Source organism: Calonectris borealis, chromosome 8, assembly GCF_964195595.1.
Source record: "Calonectris borealis chromosome 8, bCalBor7.hap1.2, whole genome shotgun sequence".
NCBI classification, from domain to species: domain Eukaryota; kingdom Metazoa; phylum Chordata; class Aves; order Procellariiformes; family Procellariidae; genus Calonectris; species Calonectris borealis.
Genome location: NC_134319.1, coordinates 24,884,552 through 24,903,630, shown reverse-complemented (window position 1 = coordinate 24,903,630; position 19,079 = coordinate 24,884,552). Strand labels below are relative to the sequence as shown.

General features: G+C 35.1%; 1 protein-coding gene across 4 annotated transcripts in view; it reads right to left on the bottom strand.

The window, feature by feature from the left end:
• The window catches only part of KIF14 (kinesin family member 14), a 37,934-nt gene extending 18,856 nt beyond the window's left edge, over positions 1 to 19,078 (bottom strand). For all 4 annotated transcript variants that reach the window (XR_012674530.1, XR_012674531.1, XM_075156524.1 and 1 more), the window contains exons 1-20: positions 17,973 to 19,078; positions 17,330 to 17,584; positions 15,760 to 15,847; positions 13,473 to 13,571; positions 11,845 to 11,897; positions 11,453 to 11,483; positions 10,996 to 11,103; positions 9,759 to 9,875; positions 9,006 to 9,124; positions 8,501 to 8,673; positions 8,006 to 8,153; positions 7,838 to 7,901; positions 7,442 to 7,626; positions 6,568 to 6,670; positions 6,184 to 6,344; positions 5,199 to 5,346; positions 4,328 to 4,480; positions 3,595 to 3,721; positions 2,875 to 2,968; positions 1,725 to 1,863 (exon numbers count right to left, since the gene is read on the bottom strand). Coding sequence is in view for 2 of the 4 variants with exons in the window: in XM_075156524.1 (XP_075012625.1) it covers positions 1,725 to 1,863; positions 2,875 to 2,968; positions 3,595 to 3,721; positions 4,328 to 4,480; positions 5,199 to 5,346; positions 6,184 to 6,344; positions 6,568 to 6,670; positions 7,442 to 7,626; positions 7,838 to 7,901; positions 8,006 to 8,153; positions 8,501 to 8,673; positions 9,006 to 9,124; positions 9,759 to 9,875; positions 10,996 to 11,103; positions 11,453 to 11,483; positions 11,845 to 11,897; positions 13,473 to 13,571; positions 15,760 to 15,847; positions 17,330 to 17,584; positions 17,973 to 19,078 (3,471 nt within the window). In the remaining 2 variants the exon portion in view is untranslated. The remainder of the gene's footprint in view (positions 1 to 1,724; positions 1,864 to 2,874; positions 2,969 to 3,594; positions 3,722 to 4,327; positions 4,481 to 5,198; positions 5,347 to 6,183; positions 6,345 to 6,567; positions 6,671 to 7,441; positions 7,627 to 7,837; positions 7,902 to 8,005; positions 8,154 to 8,500; positions 8,674 to 9,005; positions 9,125 to 9,758; positions 9,876 to 10,995; positions 11,104 to 11,452; positions 11,484 to 11,844; positions 11,898 to 13,472; positions 13,572 to 15,759; positions 15,848 to 17,329; positions 17,585 to 17,972) is intronic.
• Position 19,079: the final 1 nt, after the last annotated feature.

The following is a 19,079-nucleotide window of genomic DNA, read 5'->3' as shown; positions in this document are numbered from 1 at the left end:
CATAAAGGAGTGTTTCCTCTATTTTTTTCTGGCTTTTCTTTGATAGCTTTTTTCCTTTTTGGACAAAATATTGGAAGTTTTTATTTCAGATATATACTCATATATGAATTCATTATTCTTTCAAATAAAATATAATTCTTTAATAAGATGCAATTATTTTCTAAGGTAGGAAAAAATCAGAGCATTCTGAAGTGTAAAAAGCCCTCGTATTTTTTCCTACCAGCATCTTCAGTGCTCCAACAGTTGAGACTTCTTCCTCTGCAAACTTCAAGTATGCTATTTATGCCAGAATGTGATCTGCGTTCAGAAATAGCAAGCATCCAAATATTTATTTATATATTATTTGAAGCAATTTCTACTCATTTTTCAATACTGCTCCAGGCTAAACATAATACAGATATTGGAATGAAAAGAATTTATATGATCAGGAGAATCACAAACTCAAGAACAGAACAAATTTAGACAAGCTGTTCTCTTAATCTAAAACCTGGTCTTAAATATATATTTTTCTTTTGTGCGTTAATCAAAAAAAACCTAAACTAGTATAGTATAAAATACAAGATCATTATGGTTCTACTGGGATTGCTTTGGATCCTTCCTTCACATTACCCAGCTCTTTCTCATCTCCAAGAACTTTCCTTCCTTTATGCTTCATTATTCCACTGCAGTCTAAAACAATTTTCAATTCATATGGCAGAAACCAAAAAACAAATAAAATGCAATGATCAGCCCTGGGGATTGGAAAATCCCAGAATACTCTATTGCCACTAAAAAAAAGAAAGTACTTTTAAGGGCCACCAGATCTGATAAGATTTTTTTTTTTTTTTTTTTTTTTTTAAAGTAAGTACTTCTTAGGCCTCTCAAGCCTTCAGCTCTAAAACAGAGAAAAAAATGCAACGGAACGCAATGAAAACACTGTCTGTTCACATGGAGTCAATAAAGATAAACTTATTTCTTATGACATTTCTCTCTTTAGGAGATTAAAAAAACACCATTACCCCAGCAAGTAAGAGTTGACATTGTACTCTTATCTGTATTCAGTAATTTGGAACCATTGTCTACCTTTATGTAACTACAAATATTTTAGCTGATGGTTATAGTACAGAATCAAATGTAGGCACTGTTCCCACTTCTCCTTTTCTTCTATTTTACCTCCTCCTCTTTGATACAAAAGATAGTATGATATGCTCCAAAACAAAGTACTGCACATTTAGAGAGGTGCAGTACAAAAATACCCAGTTTGTCTGATTAAAAGCAATGGAATTAGAAAAAGGGATTAATGTGCACCTTAATTGTCAGTCTATTAAACAAAAAATGATGAAAAATGCCTTTAAAAAACTCCCATTGAAGAACCTAAAGCACATACAGACAAAAGCAACCAGTAGCAAATTAACTCACCAGAATCAAAGAAAAATAGATAGAACATAGTAATTCAAGTGATACCTTTAAAATAGAACAGCCAGAAGAACCACAAGGCAGTCCTTGTTTTACTACTTCACACTGTGTACACAAAATGACCTGAATAAAGTCTTTGATTTCTACTGTCCTCTTTCTGTGATTGAAAAATGTGTGTACATGTGTTTAATAAAAAATAATCATGTCTCTCGGTGTTTAAGATAACATAAACAAAAAACCACAAGATTTTCCTCCTGAATGATTATCAAAATCTTATCTTTGACAAAATATTACTGATTATTAGTGGTTTTTCTTCAATTGTTACTGACCTCATAGAGTTCTTTCATTGCTGCTAGTTTGAATTCAAATTTCTCCAGGCTCCAGAAAGTTGCTATTCCCAGTTTGATGTTGCGAACCTGCACCTGAACAGAAGACACTGTTCCTGTTTTATCATCAATTTTGTCGTGCCTAAGAATTTGAGAAAGTTTAAAAAAAAAAAGACACAAAACATTATTCATATTGCGAAAATAAACAATGTACTTGCAGATAGGATTACACAGAGAATAAAAATATGATTACAAACAGATGAGACACCATGTATCTCATAAAACATACATTAGTGTAGCCATTAAAATTATATTTATGTAAAGGAAAAAAGGAATCCCTGCATTCAGAGATAGAAGTAGATACTAGCATACAACATACTCTCAAGAAACTCAGGACCAAATATATGCTACAGAATTCTACTGGCAGAGTTCCTATTGAAGGACGTGAAAAGACGCCATCTGAAAAACACAGCAGTACCTACACCTATTAGAAAGTCCTAGCTTACCTGCATTTACTGTAGCATTTTTTTGAAATCGTACAGTGTTTCCTCTGTGCTAATATATCTCTGCTTGCACTAAGAACACGACCAACATACAGGTCCACTTCTAGAACACTCTTCAGCTACAACTAGCAAGTAGCATGGCATAGCAAGAGATCTGTGGAGTGAAACAACTGGTCCCAAGCACTCAATATCCACCATCTACATGTCCTGAGGTTTTTACGTTGAACTACTTCTGTCATGGTCCTGTGAACAGAACACCTCCTAATGGCTGGCACATTCTCCCCGGTTTAGTTTTGTCCAAACAGAATGCAGTTAGTGTGCTTTAGGACAGCTAGTATGTGAACCAAAACAGGATGGACATGGGCTTCAGAAGATTCGCCTCCAAAACACACTGGATCCAAAATTAATTGCCTGTAGACATACCTTTAAAGTCTTGATCTAAAATTCAAATTTGAAATTCACGTTTCAAACTAACAAGGCTAAACTGCACACTTAACTAAAGCTAGTTTGGAAAAGTGATTTGTCATGTTCAATTTAAAAAAAACCAACAGCTCACTGCACATCCAGAATCGACCTCCAAATTTTTTTTAATACATACATATATATAAAAAATATATACCCCCTTATAATTAACTAACTCAGATACTCACCTGTAGAAAACAGTGTTTTTCCCTAATTCATGACTAATGGTGTTGGCCTCTTTGATCATCACAGATAGCTTCAGAGAATTCCAATTAAGTGGAACTAATAAAGAATATAGCACATAATGATTAAGTGCATCAAACAACGTGATGCAACAACTTCAGGGTTAAAAAAAAAAAAAAACAGGAAAAAAAAGAAACCACAACCAAAAAACTTGAATGGAATTTAGCCAACAACAGTTCTGTGAATTCCCAATACACTGGGAAAAAATGACCCTCCCAGCCAAGATAACCCTTGATAAAAGGTCAGGTAAAGGGTATTCCAGAAATACAGGCATAACACCAGGCACTATATATTAGACTAATCTGAGATAGGAAACTAAACAGAATCAATTCTATTACTCCAGTTTCCCCAATGAGTTAACACCTAACGAGTTCAACCGGATAGGGGAAGAACTTTTAAGTAATTGGGGTAAATACAGACTACATGTATATCCAGCTAACCATCCTAAGCGTGATTAAAACAGAGCTTTTGGCACTGTCTGATATATAGGGCTTATGAACGGAAAGGATCATAGCAGCCAAAAGGCTTTTATTGTTCAGGATCATTAGAGAAGTATTAGAGGAATAGAAAAAGTTTCTGGATCCATATCCACTAAATCCAAACCCACCAAGCTTGGATTGAGAGAAAAGTCAGCATTGCGCTTGCAACATGATGTATACACATACTAGTCATAGTTTTATTCCCACTTCCACGATTCTTCTGAAGGGCATGTATTTCTTCAGCAATCTTCTGCTTCTCAGCTTCCAGAGCTTCAAGTAGCTTTGCATGACGAATAGTATGATCTTCTAGAGCCTGCGGGAAGGGGGGGAGGGGGGCGGGAAATCCAAAACTCTTAATGCTGTTCATTTAAGCAAAATGTTTTGTTGCTGTCATTTTATGGACTCTCAGAACAGAATGAAATTTATATTGGACATCTGCCATATCAATATGAAACCCTCCATCTTCAAACTCTGACAGTTTTCTGATTTTGCTTAGATATTGATACGCTTAAAAAAAAATACTGGAATTAAAAAGAAACAACTTTAAAAAAAATGAAGTCATATTTGTTGCAGCAGTCAGATATACATGAACACCAGCCAAAAACCAGTCATTACTTACATTAACGCTTGGAGTCATAACTTTTGGCACAGGCAATGGTTGCTAAAGTTTGGTACATGAACAAAACAGTCCAGATTATAGAAGAAATAAGGTCAGCATTAGTTTATCCCCACATACAATATCATATTCAAAGTGTAAACAAAACATCTCTTCTTTTGCATAAAATCATGTAGAAAAATACTTAAAAAACATTCCACTTACAATGATTTATTTAAAAAAAAAAACACACACAAAAACCACACAAAACAAACCACTGTTTATCACCTAAAAAAGGTTTTGTTTTGGTTTTTTTTAAGTTACCTGCTTGGTAGCTAAGGTTTCCATTTCTAAACGCTTCTTATTGAAGTGTAGTTCTAGCTCAAGATTTTGCTTTTCCTTCTCTAGCTCCTGTATTTTAGTTGCAGCTTTTTGGTTATTCAGTTCTTGGATTTGCTTCTTACGAGATTCTTCTCTCTAATATAAAAAAGGACAGATGAGAGGAGGTATACCACTTCTACAGCATTTCTGACCCATCCCTTAGGCAGATATTAAGATTTATTTTCACTTCAATACATCTAAAACATGCAGCCCCTTTGGACTACTCAGCCCAGTGTCAGCGATGAAAGGTTATATCCTAGTTCACAAGCATCACATAATGTCTTCTATAGCACATTTAAGAAATAAGATACTCCATTATTATTATTGTTTTACCATGATGTACTATTCTATGTAGACTTACATATATTGTAAAAATATTTAAAAGGCTAACAACAAAGCAGCACGCAAACTTGGAAGAAAAAAAAAGCCATATTAACTAAAATACTGTAGTAATTCAAGTCTCTCATAGAATAAGTTAGGTTTTGTAGGAGTTTTTCTTCATATACAAGTTACACTCTCATCAAATTCACACTGGATTAACGTTTTAGTTCCTGGCTAATTCTATAAACCAAAGGCCCTAGAATAATTCTGAAGGGGATACCTACTTTATAACTTCTTTTGTTAGTAAGGCTGATTTTTTTTAAAAAGAAGAATGAGGCTTAGCCCTCGCTAAGACACTGTTATAATATGCAAGACCGAAAAAAAACCCCACCCAAAAAAACAAAACAACAAAACACACAAACCGAAACCCCCTATTACAGCTTCTGTTTTATTTTATTGATATGTTTTATGTAATGAGGCAATGAGAACTTACCACCTCTGCTTCCAGTGATTTTATTTTGCTTTCATAAGCTTCTTTTTGTGAGGTCAGTTCTTGCTGAACCATCTCTTTTGCAATTTGGACACTCTGCATCATTTCTTCCTTGGCTTTGAGTCGTGCCTCTTCAATTTCTGATTCAAGCCTACAGGTAGAAGCATCATACGTTTAGAATGCTGGCTTTAATCTCTTATAGGCTGCACAGAGATTATAATCTTTTCTTCTATCATGACAGGTGCCTCCAATTTTAACAGTAAAAATATGAGGGTTTATTTTTTTAAAAGACAACTTTTATACTTTACCTAGATATTTTTGATTTCATAGGGAAAATGTAGACACTGGTAAAGATGGAATACATTCCAGACTTAAAATCTACTTTATTTCCATATTTATTTTATTATGCACCTTTCACAAAATTAAGAACTGTAATAGAAACTCAATAAATCACAGTAAGATGCAGAAAAGTAAATTTTAAGTCAATGAGTCTTGCGGTTTAGTAATTCCCAAGAACAAAGCAAGTACAAATAACACTTTACTGTCTCTCAAATTCTCCAGCATCACAGAAGACCAAGGTTGTGACTTTGGGTTCTTCTCATTTTCCTAAGGCATTTGCTTTTCAGACTTTAAATGTCTCTAAAATGTCAAAAGTCAATTTCAGACTCATTATGTGCTTGGAGAGAAATGTAACTGAAGAGACAGACTACTCTGACATCCTCAAAAGCTCAGTGTTTCTTTAATAGTGATCTACATTCTTGACAACTGGACTAGATTTTGGTGGTCACCTCTTAGAAGTATACGTTCATTTCGGCTAAGTCTGGGACTTCCATTTCCATTATAAATGGAATTAACAATAACCTTGCTATTTTCCAACTTTCCCTTATTGTGAAATACTTAACAATCTTAAGTTTCTTATTTCTTAAACTTATTGCACAGTTGCATTACAACTGAATTTATTTTTATAACAAGGTGGTACAATACTTACTGTGTTCTCTGTGCAATAAGCAGCTCATTCTTTGCAAATTCAAAATCTTTTGGACCATCATGCAAAAACATAGTCCCACAAGATGGCCTTTTGACTTTCTGAACTTCTACTGGATGATTAAACCTGAAATAATGGTCTCCTCCAAGGATCACTCGATCACCCTATTGGGAAAGGTGGGGGGAAAAGTTTGTTCTATAACTTTTAGATTTATCAGCAAATTTACAGTGCTTAAAACGTAACAGGTGGGGCTAGAAACCAGAGAGGAAGAGACAAATATTACGGTTTCAGAGCCTTCTAACAAAACCCACAGTCTGAAGTTGTAATATTAACAAAGCTAAGAAATCCACACATGCATATATTACTCTTACCAAATCAATTACTTACATGATGCAGAACTGTTGGGTCTAAAATGCATTTCCCATTTACGTATGTCTTTGCTTCACTCAGTGGAATAATACTCACTTTGCCAATAGTATTTTTTATAACACTGAAAACAAGAAACATTTGCAATATCAGTAGCTCACGTTAATTGCTAATGATGTTTCTTAATAGACTAAAATTCATGCTTTAGATAGTATCCTGTTGTTGTTTTTCCAGATGTGAATTGTCTGCATGCTATTTAGTTACAACATACATAATTAATGAGTGACAACAGTGACAACCTATATTTTGGATGAGAATCGATATTTAAATCTAAGAATCCACCGCTAAAAAATTACTACAATACCCTGTCACCTGAGCATTTCTTCGATAATGCTTAATTTCCCAATATACCCACACCTTTCATGTTTTTAGTAATTGATTAGTTAAGTTTCTTCCAGCATTTTGTCTAGGATTAATTGCATGGAATACACTTTAAACAATATTTCTGCAACATGGCCAAGCTGCTGTCTACCTTTAGTTTTAAGAAAGAACTGTCAAGGCATTTCACTTTTCCACTGAACTTAATGTAATCGAGTTATCACACAGCATCATTTGATCAGATGCTTCTCCAGCATTTCTGCACGAATAGAAAATTTTACTACATAATGAAATGAACAAAGAAATTAAACTACCTTGGTTAGCAGATTTCTAGATGGGAATGGAAGGAAGTTACCTTAATCATTGAACGGTACAAAAGTTATCCCTAAATACTATTTTCCTTCTTAGAAAACCATATTTTGTTACTGCCAGAAGGAAGATTGAATCCAAAAGAAAGGGAAGGCTGAGAAGAAATATTTCCCGCTCTCACTTCAAGTGTAAAAAGAACACTACATACCAATGGTTATCAGCAATTAGCACTCCGGAAAGCTGGATATCATGTTTCGAATTTGGTGTATACCTTCCAACTGTAGTTTCTCCTTCTTTGATCATATACAACAGCACCTCAGAAAGCTGAGGATCTTCACTGAGATTGACAAGGTTTGGTAAACGATTGTCCATTCTGAATGCAATTCCTGCTTTCTAGATAAAAGAGAGTTCTGCATAAAAAACAATCTACTTTGTGCATTCAAATATCTACATTAAATTTTTCTAAGAAGTCACAGTAGTCTGTTAAAAGAACAGCATTAAGGAAACCAAACCTTAAAACTGTTCTAATTCTTCCGCAGGGCTTGCTGATGTTATATTTTCTTATTATCTCCTATAGAAAGTGAAGAGAAGAAAGAAAATGTACCTGCAATTCTTTTATATCTTCTAATTTCCTTTTTTCTGCCTGTTCAAATTTTTCTTTCCAGGCCCTTAATATATTAAGGGGAAAATTACACAACATATTAGGAGAAAAATTACATCATATAAATGTTACCATTTCTATTTTAAAGTAAGACATTAACAACTGCCCGACCTTTGCATTTCTGCCATGTCCCTCTCCTGCTGGTGCAATTTTACCCTCAAAGACGTTATTTCCTGCAAATAACGTCTGTATTTTTCAGGATCAGTGTTCAGAGCGCTTTTCTGAGCTGCCTTCAGTTTTTCAATTTCAGCTTTCAATTCTACATTAGACAAACCAGACACACAATACACATAAAAAATGAAGACAAAATAGGGTTTAGACATTTCAGTATGATACTAAAAAATTCATCCTGTTATTTAATTAAAAATGAAACACCTTTCCCCATTCCAGGTATTGAAGTATAGCCTAAGATATCATCTGAACTTTGGCCAAAAAAAAAGCTCATGAAGAATAATATTAAAAGGAAGATATCCTAGGTTGTATTAGCCTATTTGACAAGTGGTCAGTCAACACAATAGATTATTAGTAGTAACAACTCTTATTCAGCAATAAGTTAAACACACATGCAAATGAAAAACCCTCAAAGACTGCATATGTCAATCTCACCTCTGATTAGCTTGGCATTCACATCTTCATTTACTTTAGCAATGTTGATAATTGAACAAGCTTGTTTTGCATAGCGAAGAGTGCTGAGTGTTTCTTCTGCACTGCTGGCAGCTGGACTTACTGTGGCAATCATAGCAGTTTGTGAATTTCCACCAAGACTTTCCTTTAACAACCTTCATTTGACAGGAGAGTAGAAGTCAATCCCCAGCCCACCCACTGAAGTCAAAATTAAACTTCTCCGTCTGAACAGATTAAATACAAAATACCTAGGGTCTTGCTACTTATTTGAGAGTGATTGTTAGCTACTTAAAATACAAACCAAAGTCCTGTTTGTTCTTTACCTGATGCAACAGACTAATTTCTTCCCTCAGTAGGTCATTTGAGAGTGAGGGAGGGAAGGAGAGAGGGAGAAAGGGAGGGGAAATGATGCCTCCTGAATAGAAGAGGAATCCACAATCTGAGAAAGTCTTTACTTCTATAAAAAAAAATTCTGAAATGTACATACCAAGTAAGGACAGATTCCCGGTAAGGAATGAAAGCTTTCTTTCCATTTTGAGATTGTTTAGAGAGTGCAGAAATAACCTTCCCAAGGGTTAACAGTGATTTATTGATACTCACACCCTCCTACATAAAACAAAAATAAAAGTAATTATAATACAGTTGTATTTTCTTGTGTGATGTTACTAACTGTACTGTTGATTTAATTGTGCTTATTCAATGTATGGTACAGCTGTACCATATTAAATGTCACCACTGATTAAAAAACAACAATAAGATGCAAGAGTATCCTAGAAGATCTTCATTTGGAAAGAACAGAGGCCCTGGCTTTAAAACAAGCAGTCTTAAGGACCACCAAACTTATGAAGGCAGCTTGAAAGAAAGTCTCTTATTAGAAACTCTACTTACTTAAATCCCCAAAAAAGGGGCAAGCCCCAACTCCGTGCAATATTTGATTAACGATTTGGAAAGTCACGCGGACAGTTTTTCCTCATTCCTTCTAAAGGATTGTTAGGCCTGCATAGCATGGGAAGTGCTGTCCTAAGCAAGGTCTGGCCTGCCATACTGCACAGTCGAAACAGCTTCTTAGGGCCATCCACCCTCGCTAGCAAAATGCTATGCAATACTTATAAGCATAAGGGCTACATATCCTTTTATAACTACAGTTCCTGCCCAAAGTCCTGGTAGGTGAGGATGCTTTGGAGTTTAGGGGCATTCTTTGGAGTCAATCCTTTTCCACAGATTTCCAATTTTGGTTTACCTTCAGCCTTTCTCCAGTGGTCTGAGCTGTTGAGCAGCATTCACTGCCAGCTAGATCAATTAGATTTATGTGACTGGTAAGCCTATGATCGCATTGTTCTTCATCCACAAATTCTACCTGGAAAAGAGGGAGGTGTTTGCATTTGAACCAAAATAAAAAGCCTGAGGACAAGCAGAAATCTAAAAAGCTGTTCACTTTAAATACATTAAAAAATTGACACTTCCATTTACTTTTTGACAGGATACCTTCATGTACATCCCTTGAAGGAGACTAAGTTCAGACTTTTAACCATAGTATGAATTGTTTGCGGTTGAATAACTGTATAAGCATTAACTCCACAAACAACAGATTAGCTATGGGTTTGGGTCTGAAGTTTGATTATTGTGGCTATCCAATACCCACAGAAATCAGTAAGCTGTAACTGACTTCCACCAATGAAGATCAGATAAGTAGTCAGTGGAAAAGTCTCAGGACTACTTCTGATAGAGAAAAGAAATAATCTAGTGGTGAAAATGGTGAGGGGAAGGAGTAAGGAGAAGATTAGGAAACTGGGCCAAAAAATTAAACCAAGAACAACAAAAAAAACAAACCAACAAATTAGTTGTACATGGAGAAAACTGACAGGCTGCAGACTTCTGAGGAGCTCTACCTATTCCAATTCTGTTTTCAGGCTCATCTTACTAAGTCAGGTTTTGTCTCTCACACATCTGTATATCAGATGAGGAGTTGTAGTCCCTATATCCTGGAGATACATGGGTGAGAGAGGTATCCTGAAGGAAGGAAACATTTACTCAGTGAACTGTGTTGAAACTGAGCAGAATCTGCATCTCCTGCCACTGTCCCAGCTCATCACCTGCAGGAACTCAGCACAGCTGTCCACCTTGCATAGCCGAACCTTCTTAGAAGCTAAGATGTGTTGGCAGCAGTGTGAAATTAGGTCTGGCTTCAATTTGGATTCCAGTTACATCTCAAAACTCACACTCAGAAGCTTGAAACTACTCCTAGTTCTGCCAGTCTAGACATGTTTATATTGCTGCTATAAATATATGCAGCACAGAGGCATCAGAATCTACTCAAAGCATGTAATACAGAACAAGTTTTGCTGTGTAGAAAGTCATGTTAAAATGCCCTGTGCTTTACTCATCTTCTTAAAGTATATTCTCACAACAATTTCCTAGGCAGCACACTACAACTTTTTACTACCCAATTTGAACAGACATAAAACACCCAGCAATACCTTGGTTTGCGTCATGACAAGGGTGAAGACTGAATGAGATCTAGAGCTCTTGTCATTCATTACTGTAGCAGCTGTTGCTCTCTGCTTATTTCCTAGCTCAAGCCAACTCTGTAAGAAACAGAAGTCAGGATGTGAAACCAAAACCTACTTTGTGTATTTAAGTGAAGATTAAAATGTTTGCAAATAAATTTATTAATACAAATGATGACTCTATAAGGGAGGAGTTAAAACTTAAGTTTAAGAGACAACCATGTGAAGAGAGAGTGACACTTGCCTGTATGCATCTACTTAGCTCCAATATATAGGACTAGTCTTCATTATACTTTTACAAAATCAGCTGAAATATCATAGACTACTAAAGCATTTTCTTCCCATGCATGGAATTTAGTTTTCAGAAGTGAAGGAAAGAGTAAGTAGAAATATTTGTATTCCCTTTTGGTAACCAAATAACTCTTACCTGGATATCAGAGTAAGAACTGACAACATTCCTATGGTGGGGGAAAAAGAAAAGTTTGGGTTCAGACTGTTTTCTTTCTACAGTTTTCCCTGCTGCCTGAGTTCTGAAACATTTCCCCATTTCCCCAATTACAGACAAAATACAAATATACCACGAAAGCTCCAGCTGTCTTGAGACTTCCACATGCTTATTTCACTAAAGCAATACACTAAAGGAAATACGTCAAGTCAAACTAGACATGGGTACGCACTTTTGTAAAACTACATGATATTAAGATCTTGCCTAATTTACTGGTGAGTACGCAAGCTTTCACAGAGCCTCGAGATAATAATTAGCACACTCTTTCAGGATTACACCATAGATCTATTAAAATGAGAACAATTAAGACTTACACTGTCAGGCCTTCCACATATGGTCCCAACACTGGATGTTCTCTTACACGAAGCTGGTGAAAATAATTTTAAAAGAAAAATTATTAGGAGTGCATTAGTTAGACGTAGCACTCAGGTATATCTTTAAATTAAGAGGAAGTCTATCTACATCCCTAGTATGACATTTATCATCAACAAAACTTAGCATGAATCATCTGGAACAGTATTTTCAGGAAAATACCTACAACTGAATTTTTCCAGCTGCCTGAGAAATCACAGCAGAGTGCACCAGATCTAACTGCAAGAATATGTATCTTATATAAGATATTTACATAAGAAAAAGAAAAATCTTTTCTGCAACATAAATCTATTACGTTTCCAAGTTAAATAGCTTAGCTCGAAACCACTGACAAAACTCAGATGAAAGCACTCCTACTATAAACAAGACAGTTTAGTCTTTACTTCTATATAACTAGTCCACATAAGTCCCAAGTTTAGGATAAAAGACTTATTTCAACAGCAAGTTGAATGTAGTATAGCTCCTTTATCATAAACTAATACTCATAGTTTACACACAAGTGGCCAGTATAGTGTTCAGTATGTCAAAGTACAGGAAGAACTTCTTTTTAATAAACCAAACATGGTAAATTCCTTCCCTACATCCCCTACTTAACACAAATTTGTTTAATTTATGGTTTTACATATTCTAACACACAAGCATTAAAAACTAGCTAAACTAGTTTAACTAGTGATCCTTAACTAATTAATCAGGTCACTGATTCCGCCCCCCGCCATCTTCTTGGGAAATAACCAACCAACAGGGGGGAAAAAAAAAAAAGGAACTTCCTGACAGCCCCATGTCTCTAAGCAGTAAAATTATCTAGGGCAAAGAATCTGAAAGATATTATCCATCCTGGTGCTAAGCTCTTATATGATAGCAGTTTTCTGTAGCGGGGCAATGTACATACACAGAGGAAACAAAGTGGGGGAAAAAATCTCCCTTTGCAAATATTAACATTTTTTCATGTATATACTTATGGACTGCAATTAGATAGGTTGAGTCAGTGGCAAACAGGCATCTCAGTAGATAAAAAATACACAGATATTTTCAGAAAGTGAATGGACATTTCAGTAGTGCTGAGATCTGAGAAGACTGACCGATCAAATACAGTTAAGCAAATACTCTTTTTTTTTTTTTTCCAAACAACATTGGAAGCCTCCTGATATTGTCATCCTTCCATTTTAGAACTCCATCTAAATTACGAGGTTGTAACTCAACTTATATTGCACAGAAGACTCTTAATATAATCTGGAGATTTAGATAAATAATACTGTAAGAGATGTTTTTATAAAGGCTGATAATATCATCTTCATTTTGCAGATAAGGAGAGATGTTAACAACAATTTTGAGAGACTCTACTGAATTGTTTTGTTTCTATTTCAGCAAGATTTTTATTTTGTTTAGCATTTCTGAAGTGCCAACCATTTTGCTTGAAGTCATATAGTGAGGTTTTTTTACTTGAGTTCTGTTATTCACAACAATCTAAGATAACAAAACAATGATCACTTGTCATTTGTGCATTTTTTGTTTACAGAATAGATGCCACTACTTTGAATTATGCATATACTTGTTTCTATGAGCAACTTACTGGTTGTTTCTTCTGTCCACTTTCAGCTTTAAAGACAAGCAAATCATGAATTTTCTCATTGTATACTTCAAAAAAGCTCATTTCAAGATGATACAAAATCTAATAAAATTAATAATAAAAGAGTTATTAATATAGTCCACAAAACACTTTCATCATCCTTTGTTTCAAAAATTAACCTAGATTACCAGATCCTGCTATTCAATGTTACAAGCATTTGTACTGAAGGGGCTTTCCAAGAGAAACGATATCCTAAACCAGGAATCTGCTATTGCCAAGAACACAATTTACTGGAATTCCATCCACAGCCATTCCCAGATGATAGCTAAAGCTTAAAAAAAAGTATATACATCCACCTCAGAAGTTTCAGTGTTGGGTTTTCAGTACACGAAAACATAGTTTGCACCTGCAGTAGTCTCATTCCCTTAGGGATTGCGCTGCTACAGCATGATACACGTAATAGAGAAGGCATGGATTGATGTTGTCAACATCCTGACTTGGAACAGAACGACCTAATGGAAAGGTAAACCTTGATTCTACCTACAGCAATTTTAAAAAGTACTGAACAACAAACTTTTCATGAAAACACATCTCCTTCCTCTGAAGGTATCCAGGTCGGGGGGTTGGTTTTTTTCTGTTTTTAAATAAAATGGAGAGGAAAAAAAAACCAAACGAAAACATTGCAGTCAGAAATACAAGATTAAAGACAATTTGCAGCAACAGAATCACTTATTCAGAATGCATAAGCAAAGGAATAACAAACATATCTAGCAGCTTTGCATTTTTTAGAAGTTATACTCTCTAGCCAAACTCAGTAATAAATAACCTTAGATTTCTCAGTGTCTATCAAATCTACTGTAGGACCAGAATATTATGTGTTCACGGGTATTAGGATTCAAAGTCAAGAATTCAAGCATAAAGCAATAAAAAATTTGGAATAGTTAAAAAAAAGAAAAATTTGCCTGTGTAAGCTTAACTGAATGTTAAGGTCTACTGACCTGCGAGTCAGTCTTTACAGACATGGACAAACATACAGAGAAAAAGAATACAAAGAACAGGCTTTGTCACCACCATGTTTTGCATCAGATATTCCATATCCAAGAAAAAGTGTAAATATAATATTCTAATCCTTTTCATAATTTTAAGAGACATTCAGAGTTTCTAACCACAAATTATGATTTGTGTTGTTATTACAGAAAGATGTAGGTGCACAATTCAAATCACAGGCGGTGTACTGTAGTCAAGCTTGTTCCTCAAAAGTGATTCTGTACCAGAAATCCAGTCTTAGAAAAGCCTTAACAACAGTCAGACAGAAAGATAAATATACCTGAAGAATTCCCACAAACAAACCCCTGCATACCTGCAGTCTTAGTTTGGGTCTTTTCTTCTTAAGACATGAAATGAGTAGTGTTTGGTGGTTTTTTTTTTTTTTTTTTTTTTTAAAGAGTTTAAGTTAATTGTGTCTCCAATTATGATTCTCTAAATTTACCATTACTACACCAATTAATTGGGGCAGAAACAGAAAGTAACCCTTCAATAAAACACTCTGGAAAAGATTACTACTTTGCTGTTTTTAAATCCACATACCATAGCCGTAGGACAGGAATTCAAATCAAAATATATTGTGATCAGATTAAACATTCCCACCCCCTCTCAGAAGACCACTCTTTCATATAGAGTTATGTACGAATAAAGACCTATTCTCAAACCAGAGAAGAAAACAAAACATTATTTACAATGGAAATTTTAACTACTTTAAAAAAAAAAGGATGGATAATAGGCGGGGGTAGGGTTTTTTTTTGTTTCAGCAAGAATACTGAGCTAGAATACTAGAATTAGAATACTATTAAAGTGTATTTCGCTTTGATATGTGACAATGTTTAAAGATAAATTCTTATTTTTTTGAGTTCTATTTTATATGCCTCCACTGAAAGTATGGAACCCATTAGGATTTCTTTTTACCTTTCCTTACATAAATCTTATCTTGTAAGACATGCTATATAGAGGAAAGAATCCTAGTTTAGTGACACAGCAAAAAATGTCATGCCCGTATTTCTGTTTGACATTATTGTTATTAAGGAAGCAAAACAATGTGGATTTTGACTATTTAGGGAATCCTGTTAATCAGAGTCACTAGCAGAAATAAGTTTTGAATCAGCAAAAGAATACAGACATTAATAAATGGATCAGCACTAAGGTATAAAATGAAAGAATGAAACAGGTATCAAAATTCTGAAACACATCAGTTTCCTCATAATTCAGTTTAAGGTCAATAGCATAAGCATATTACCTGTTGCTTGTCCATTTGCGCTATTTGAGTGAAAAGATCTTCACAAATTCTTGGAATTATTCCTCGGTCTTCATCAAATCCCATCATCCTGTAGTTACAAAAAAAACCCTGCTAGTTCAGTTTTGTAACCCTCTATAGCTAGTTTTAATATTAATTGTATAGCTCTAAAGTTGAATTGTCATATGCTTCTAAGTTATAGAAGTAATAAGTGACAGAAATAAAGCTGATCTAAGTTGGTGCTTGTTTGAGCAGGGAGTTGGACAAGATGATGTCCAGAGATCTTCTCCAATTCATCCATTTAGAAATGGGTTGAAAACCTACGTGAAACGAAAACCCTACAGCAACTGAAGAGTAAGTTGTACTACAAACAGTAAACCTATAGACATTTGACATCCTAACATGCATGCATTTTATATTCTCTGCAGCCTGCCAGTGCAGAAACCTAAGCGCCTCTCCACTTCTGGCATAATTTTTTCCTGTCTAGTTCTGCCACAGCAGAACACCACTGTACTGGACTAATTCAGCTACAACCTAGCAACCCACACAGCTGCACAACATAGTTGTCGGCAGAAGTTTGTTGTGTAGACCTGACCTGAGGAGACAGTTATTACGGATATTAGTTTCAGCCTTGCTGAAAATACAAAGGGGTAAACATAAGTAATTGTCTACCTGAAGGTGGAGGAGAAGAAAAAAACCCAACAAACCTACAAATAGGATAACAATTGCAATATTGAGCCTATCTTTCTTTTAGGCCAAGGTAAATGAACATTACAAGTAAAAATAGAGTTCCCACTTAAAAAGAAAATCCTACCTCTGTATAAGGTCTGTATCTATGATAAATTGAATAAAAACATTAAATTGTGAAAAATTATTCATAGAAACATTTCTGGTCCTCAACTACATATTTTAAAGTCTATAGTAATTCGTGGGAATTATAAAGCTCATAGAACTGATTTTAATAGATCCATGGTTGGAAACAAAACAGTTCACTAGGCATTCGATTGAAAAACATATAGAAGGTATATAAAATTGGCTATAAACCCTCAGAACATTTTTTGTCTGGGATTATTTTGGGTAAAGATTACATTTCAAATAAGCAGTGCTACAAACATCTGGATTTTTTTATTTATTTATTTTAAGTTCTGAAACAGTCAGGACCATAATTAGAAAGGTCTCTTGAAGGTCTTTTCCAAAAAACATCATATACTTTAGAACACGTCACTTCACGCACAAAATAACAAATGGTGGTGAACAACAGCACCGGGAGAGTCTGAGAAGCTATCAGCATTAGTAAAGATTTTTCTTCGCTAAAATCTCTGGAAAGAGCTTTTATTTTCTTCAGTAGACATAGAAAGACGTCAGATATGTAAAAATATTCTACAGCTAACTTTGTCTCAATTATTGTAAATATTGTTTTAATTATTTTTGTATAATTTGTTTTCAAATACGCAAAAACATTTTACACAAATCAATAACTATGAAATCTATTCCATATAATCTCTTTTAATGACTTTACGTTGCATAACAATTGGCTTCTACAGAATTTTAACAATTATTATTAGGAACTTACGTGTATGATTTTCCAGAACCAGTCTGTCCATAAGCAAAAAGACAAGTGTTATATCCCTCAAAAGCTCTTTCAAGGAGCGGCACTGCCAGAGTTTTATAAATCATTGCTTGGCTTGCAAAATTAGGATGACACTTGTCAAAAGACCAGAAAGAGAAGTCATAACTGAAGCTGTAAACTTGGTTCGTGGCTGGATTTCGTACAGCTGTCTCTGAACCAGTCATGGAGATAACAGGGAGTGAGTTTTCTTTTTTCTCTCTGAATGGAGGGGGGGGGGGGAGAGGAGGGGAATAAAAAAAATTAAAAAGCATAATGCTTTCAGTTAATCATTTCAATCAGCTGCCTTATGGAAAGTAAAAAGTTCGGTAATCATTGTTAAAAAAAACGTTTGATGAACATACAAAGTATTAAAGCTCAAAATACTTCAGCAAAGAATATGCAAAAACTAGCCCCAAACACCTATAAAGTGAATTCAACCTCTTAATAAAATCTTTATCTTGATGTTGCATGAAATATCGGCTAATTTCAAAGTATGTATTACATCCTTATTGGGTCAATGATTAAACAATTCAAAAAATACAAAGCAGGAATCAACATACACTACAAAAGCTACTATTAGCATCAGAAATAAGTCCAGGATACAAACCTGTTACTGAAAGGCCGTACACGGACAGCTACAATCACTTTGCTGTTTTCCACTTTGAAAACATCTTTCTCAGTGCTATTACTCTCAGCTAGAGTTCCTGTGTTCTCTTTTGGTTTTGAACTTCTACTCACAGAAGGAGAGCTGGAGACACTAGTTTTCTTTTTAGCTAGAATTTGAAGATGAGGTGTGTGTTTACTTGAAGCAGACAGGGATGTTTGATCTTGAGAAGTGCTGATCTTTGGTGTGAGCTTAAACCCTTCTGTTGAACCTTCTGGTGTCCTTGGTCTTTCCAAACAGTTATGTTTTATTATCAAGTGTTGCAACGTTTGTTTTCCAGCTAGCTTATTTATAGCACCTTTTTCACTCAGTTGTTCTCCTGATATCCTATTAATATATTTTGAGGTAACTAATTGTTCTGATGTAGGAACTCCATTTTGAAATTTGGTGTCAGAAGCACTTGCCCTATATTTTAAACGTGTGCAGCTATCATTTTCACACAGACCGTCAACAAAGCCAAAGGAATCCTTGCTATTCAGGTTACACTGCAACTTCGTACTTGACTGACCCCCAGCTAACTTAAAGCTTGGTTTACCATCATGGATATCGTTATTATTAATATTTGGTGGAAGTGCAATCTTGTGATTTCTTTGTGCAGCAGAGTCATTATTTTCTATTCCAGGCACGGTATTCTGATTAATTTTACTCTTTTCTATGGGGCCAGTCCTCACACGCCTCTGCAGAGTAAGTTTTTTCTCCATTTCTGTATTTTTCATGCCCTGTGTTATGCTTGTATGCAATTGTTCACTACTGGACACGGATTTTTTGCTTGCTCCAGTTCTCCTCTGGAGTGTTAATCTGGCTTCAGGTTTAAATGTTGTTGATGTGTCACTCACTTTTTTACAGGCTGAAATCACGTAGGTCCTATTTACTTCCTCAGTGTTTTTCCGAGAACATGCAAGTAGACTGTTCTTTTCTTCTTCTGACACCTGCGATTTCAGTTGCTGCACAGATATTTTGCTGCTGGTATTCTGAGAAGTCGTCTTCTGCAAAATGGTAGTACATTGTGCCTCAGAGGGACTTCTTGCAGGAACTGTGTAAATAGGCATT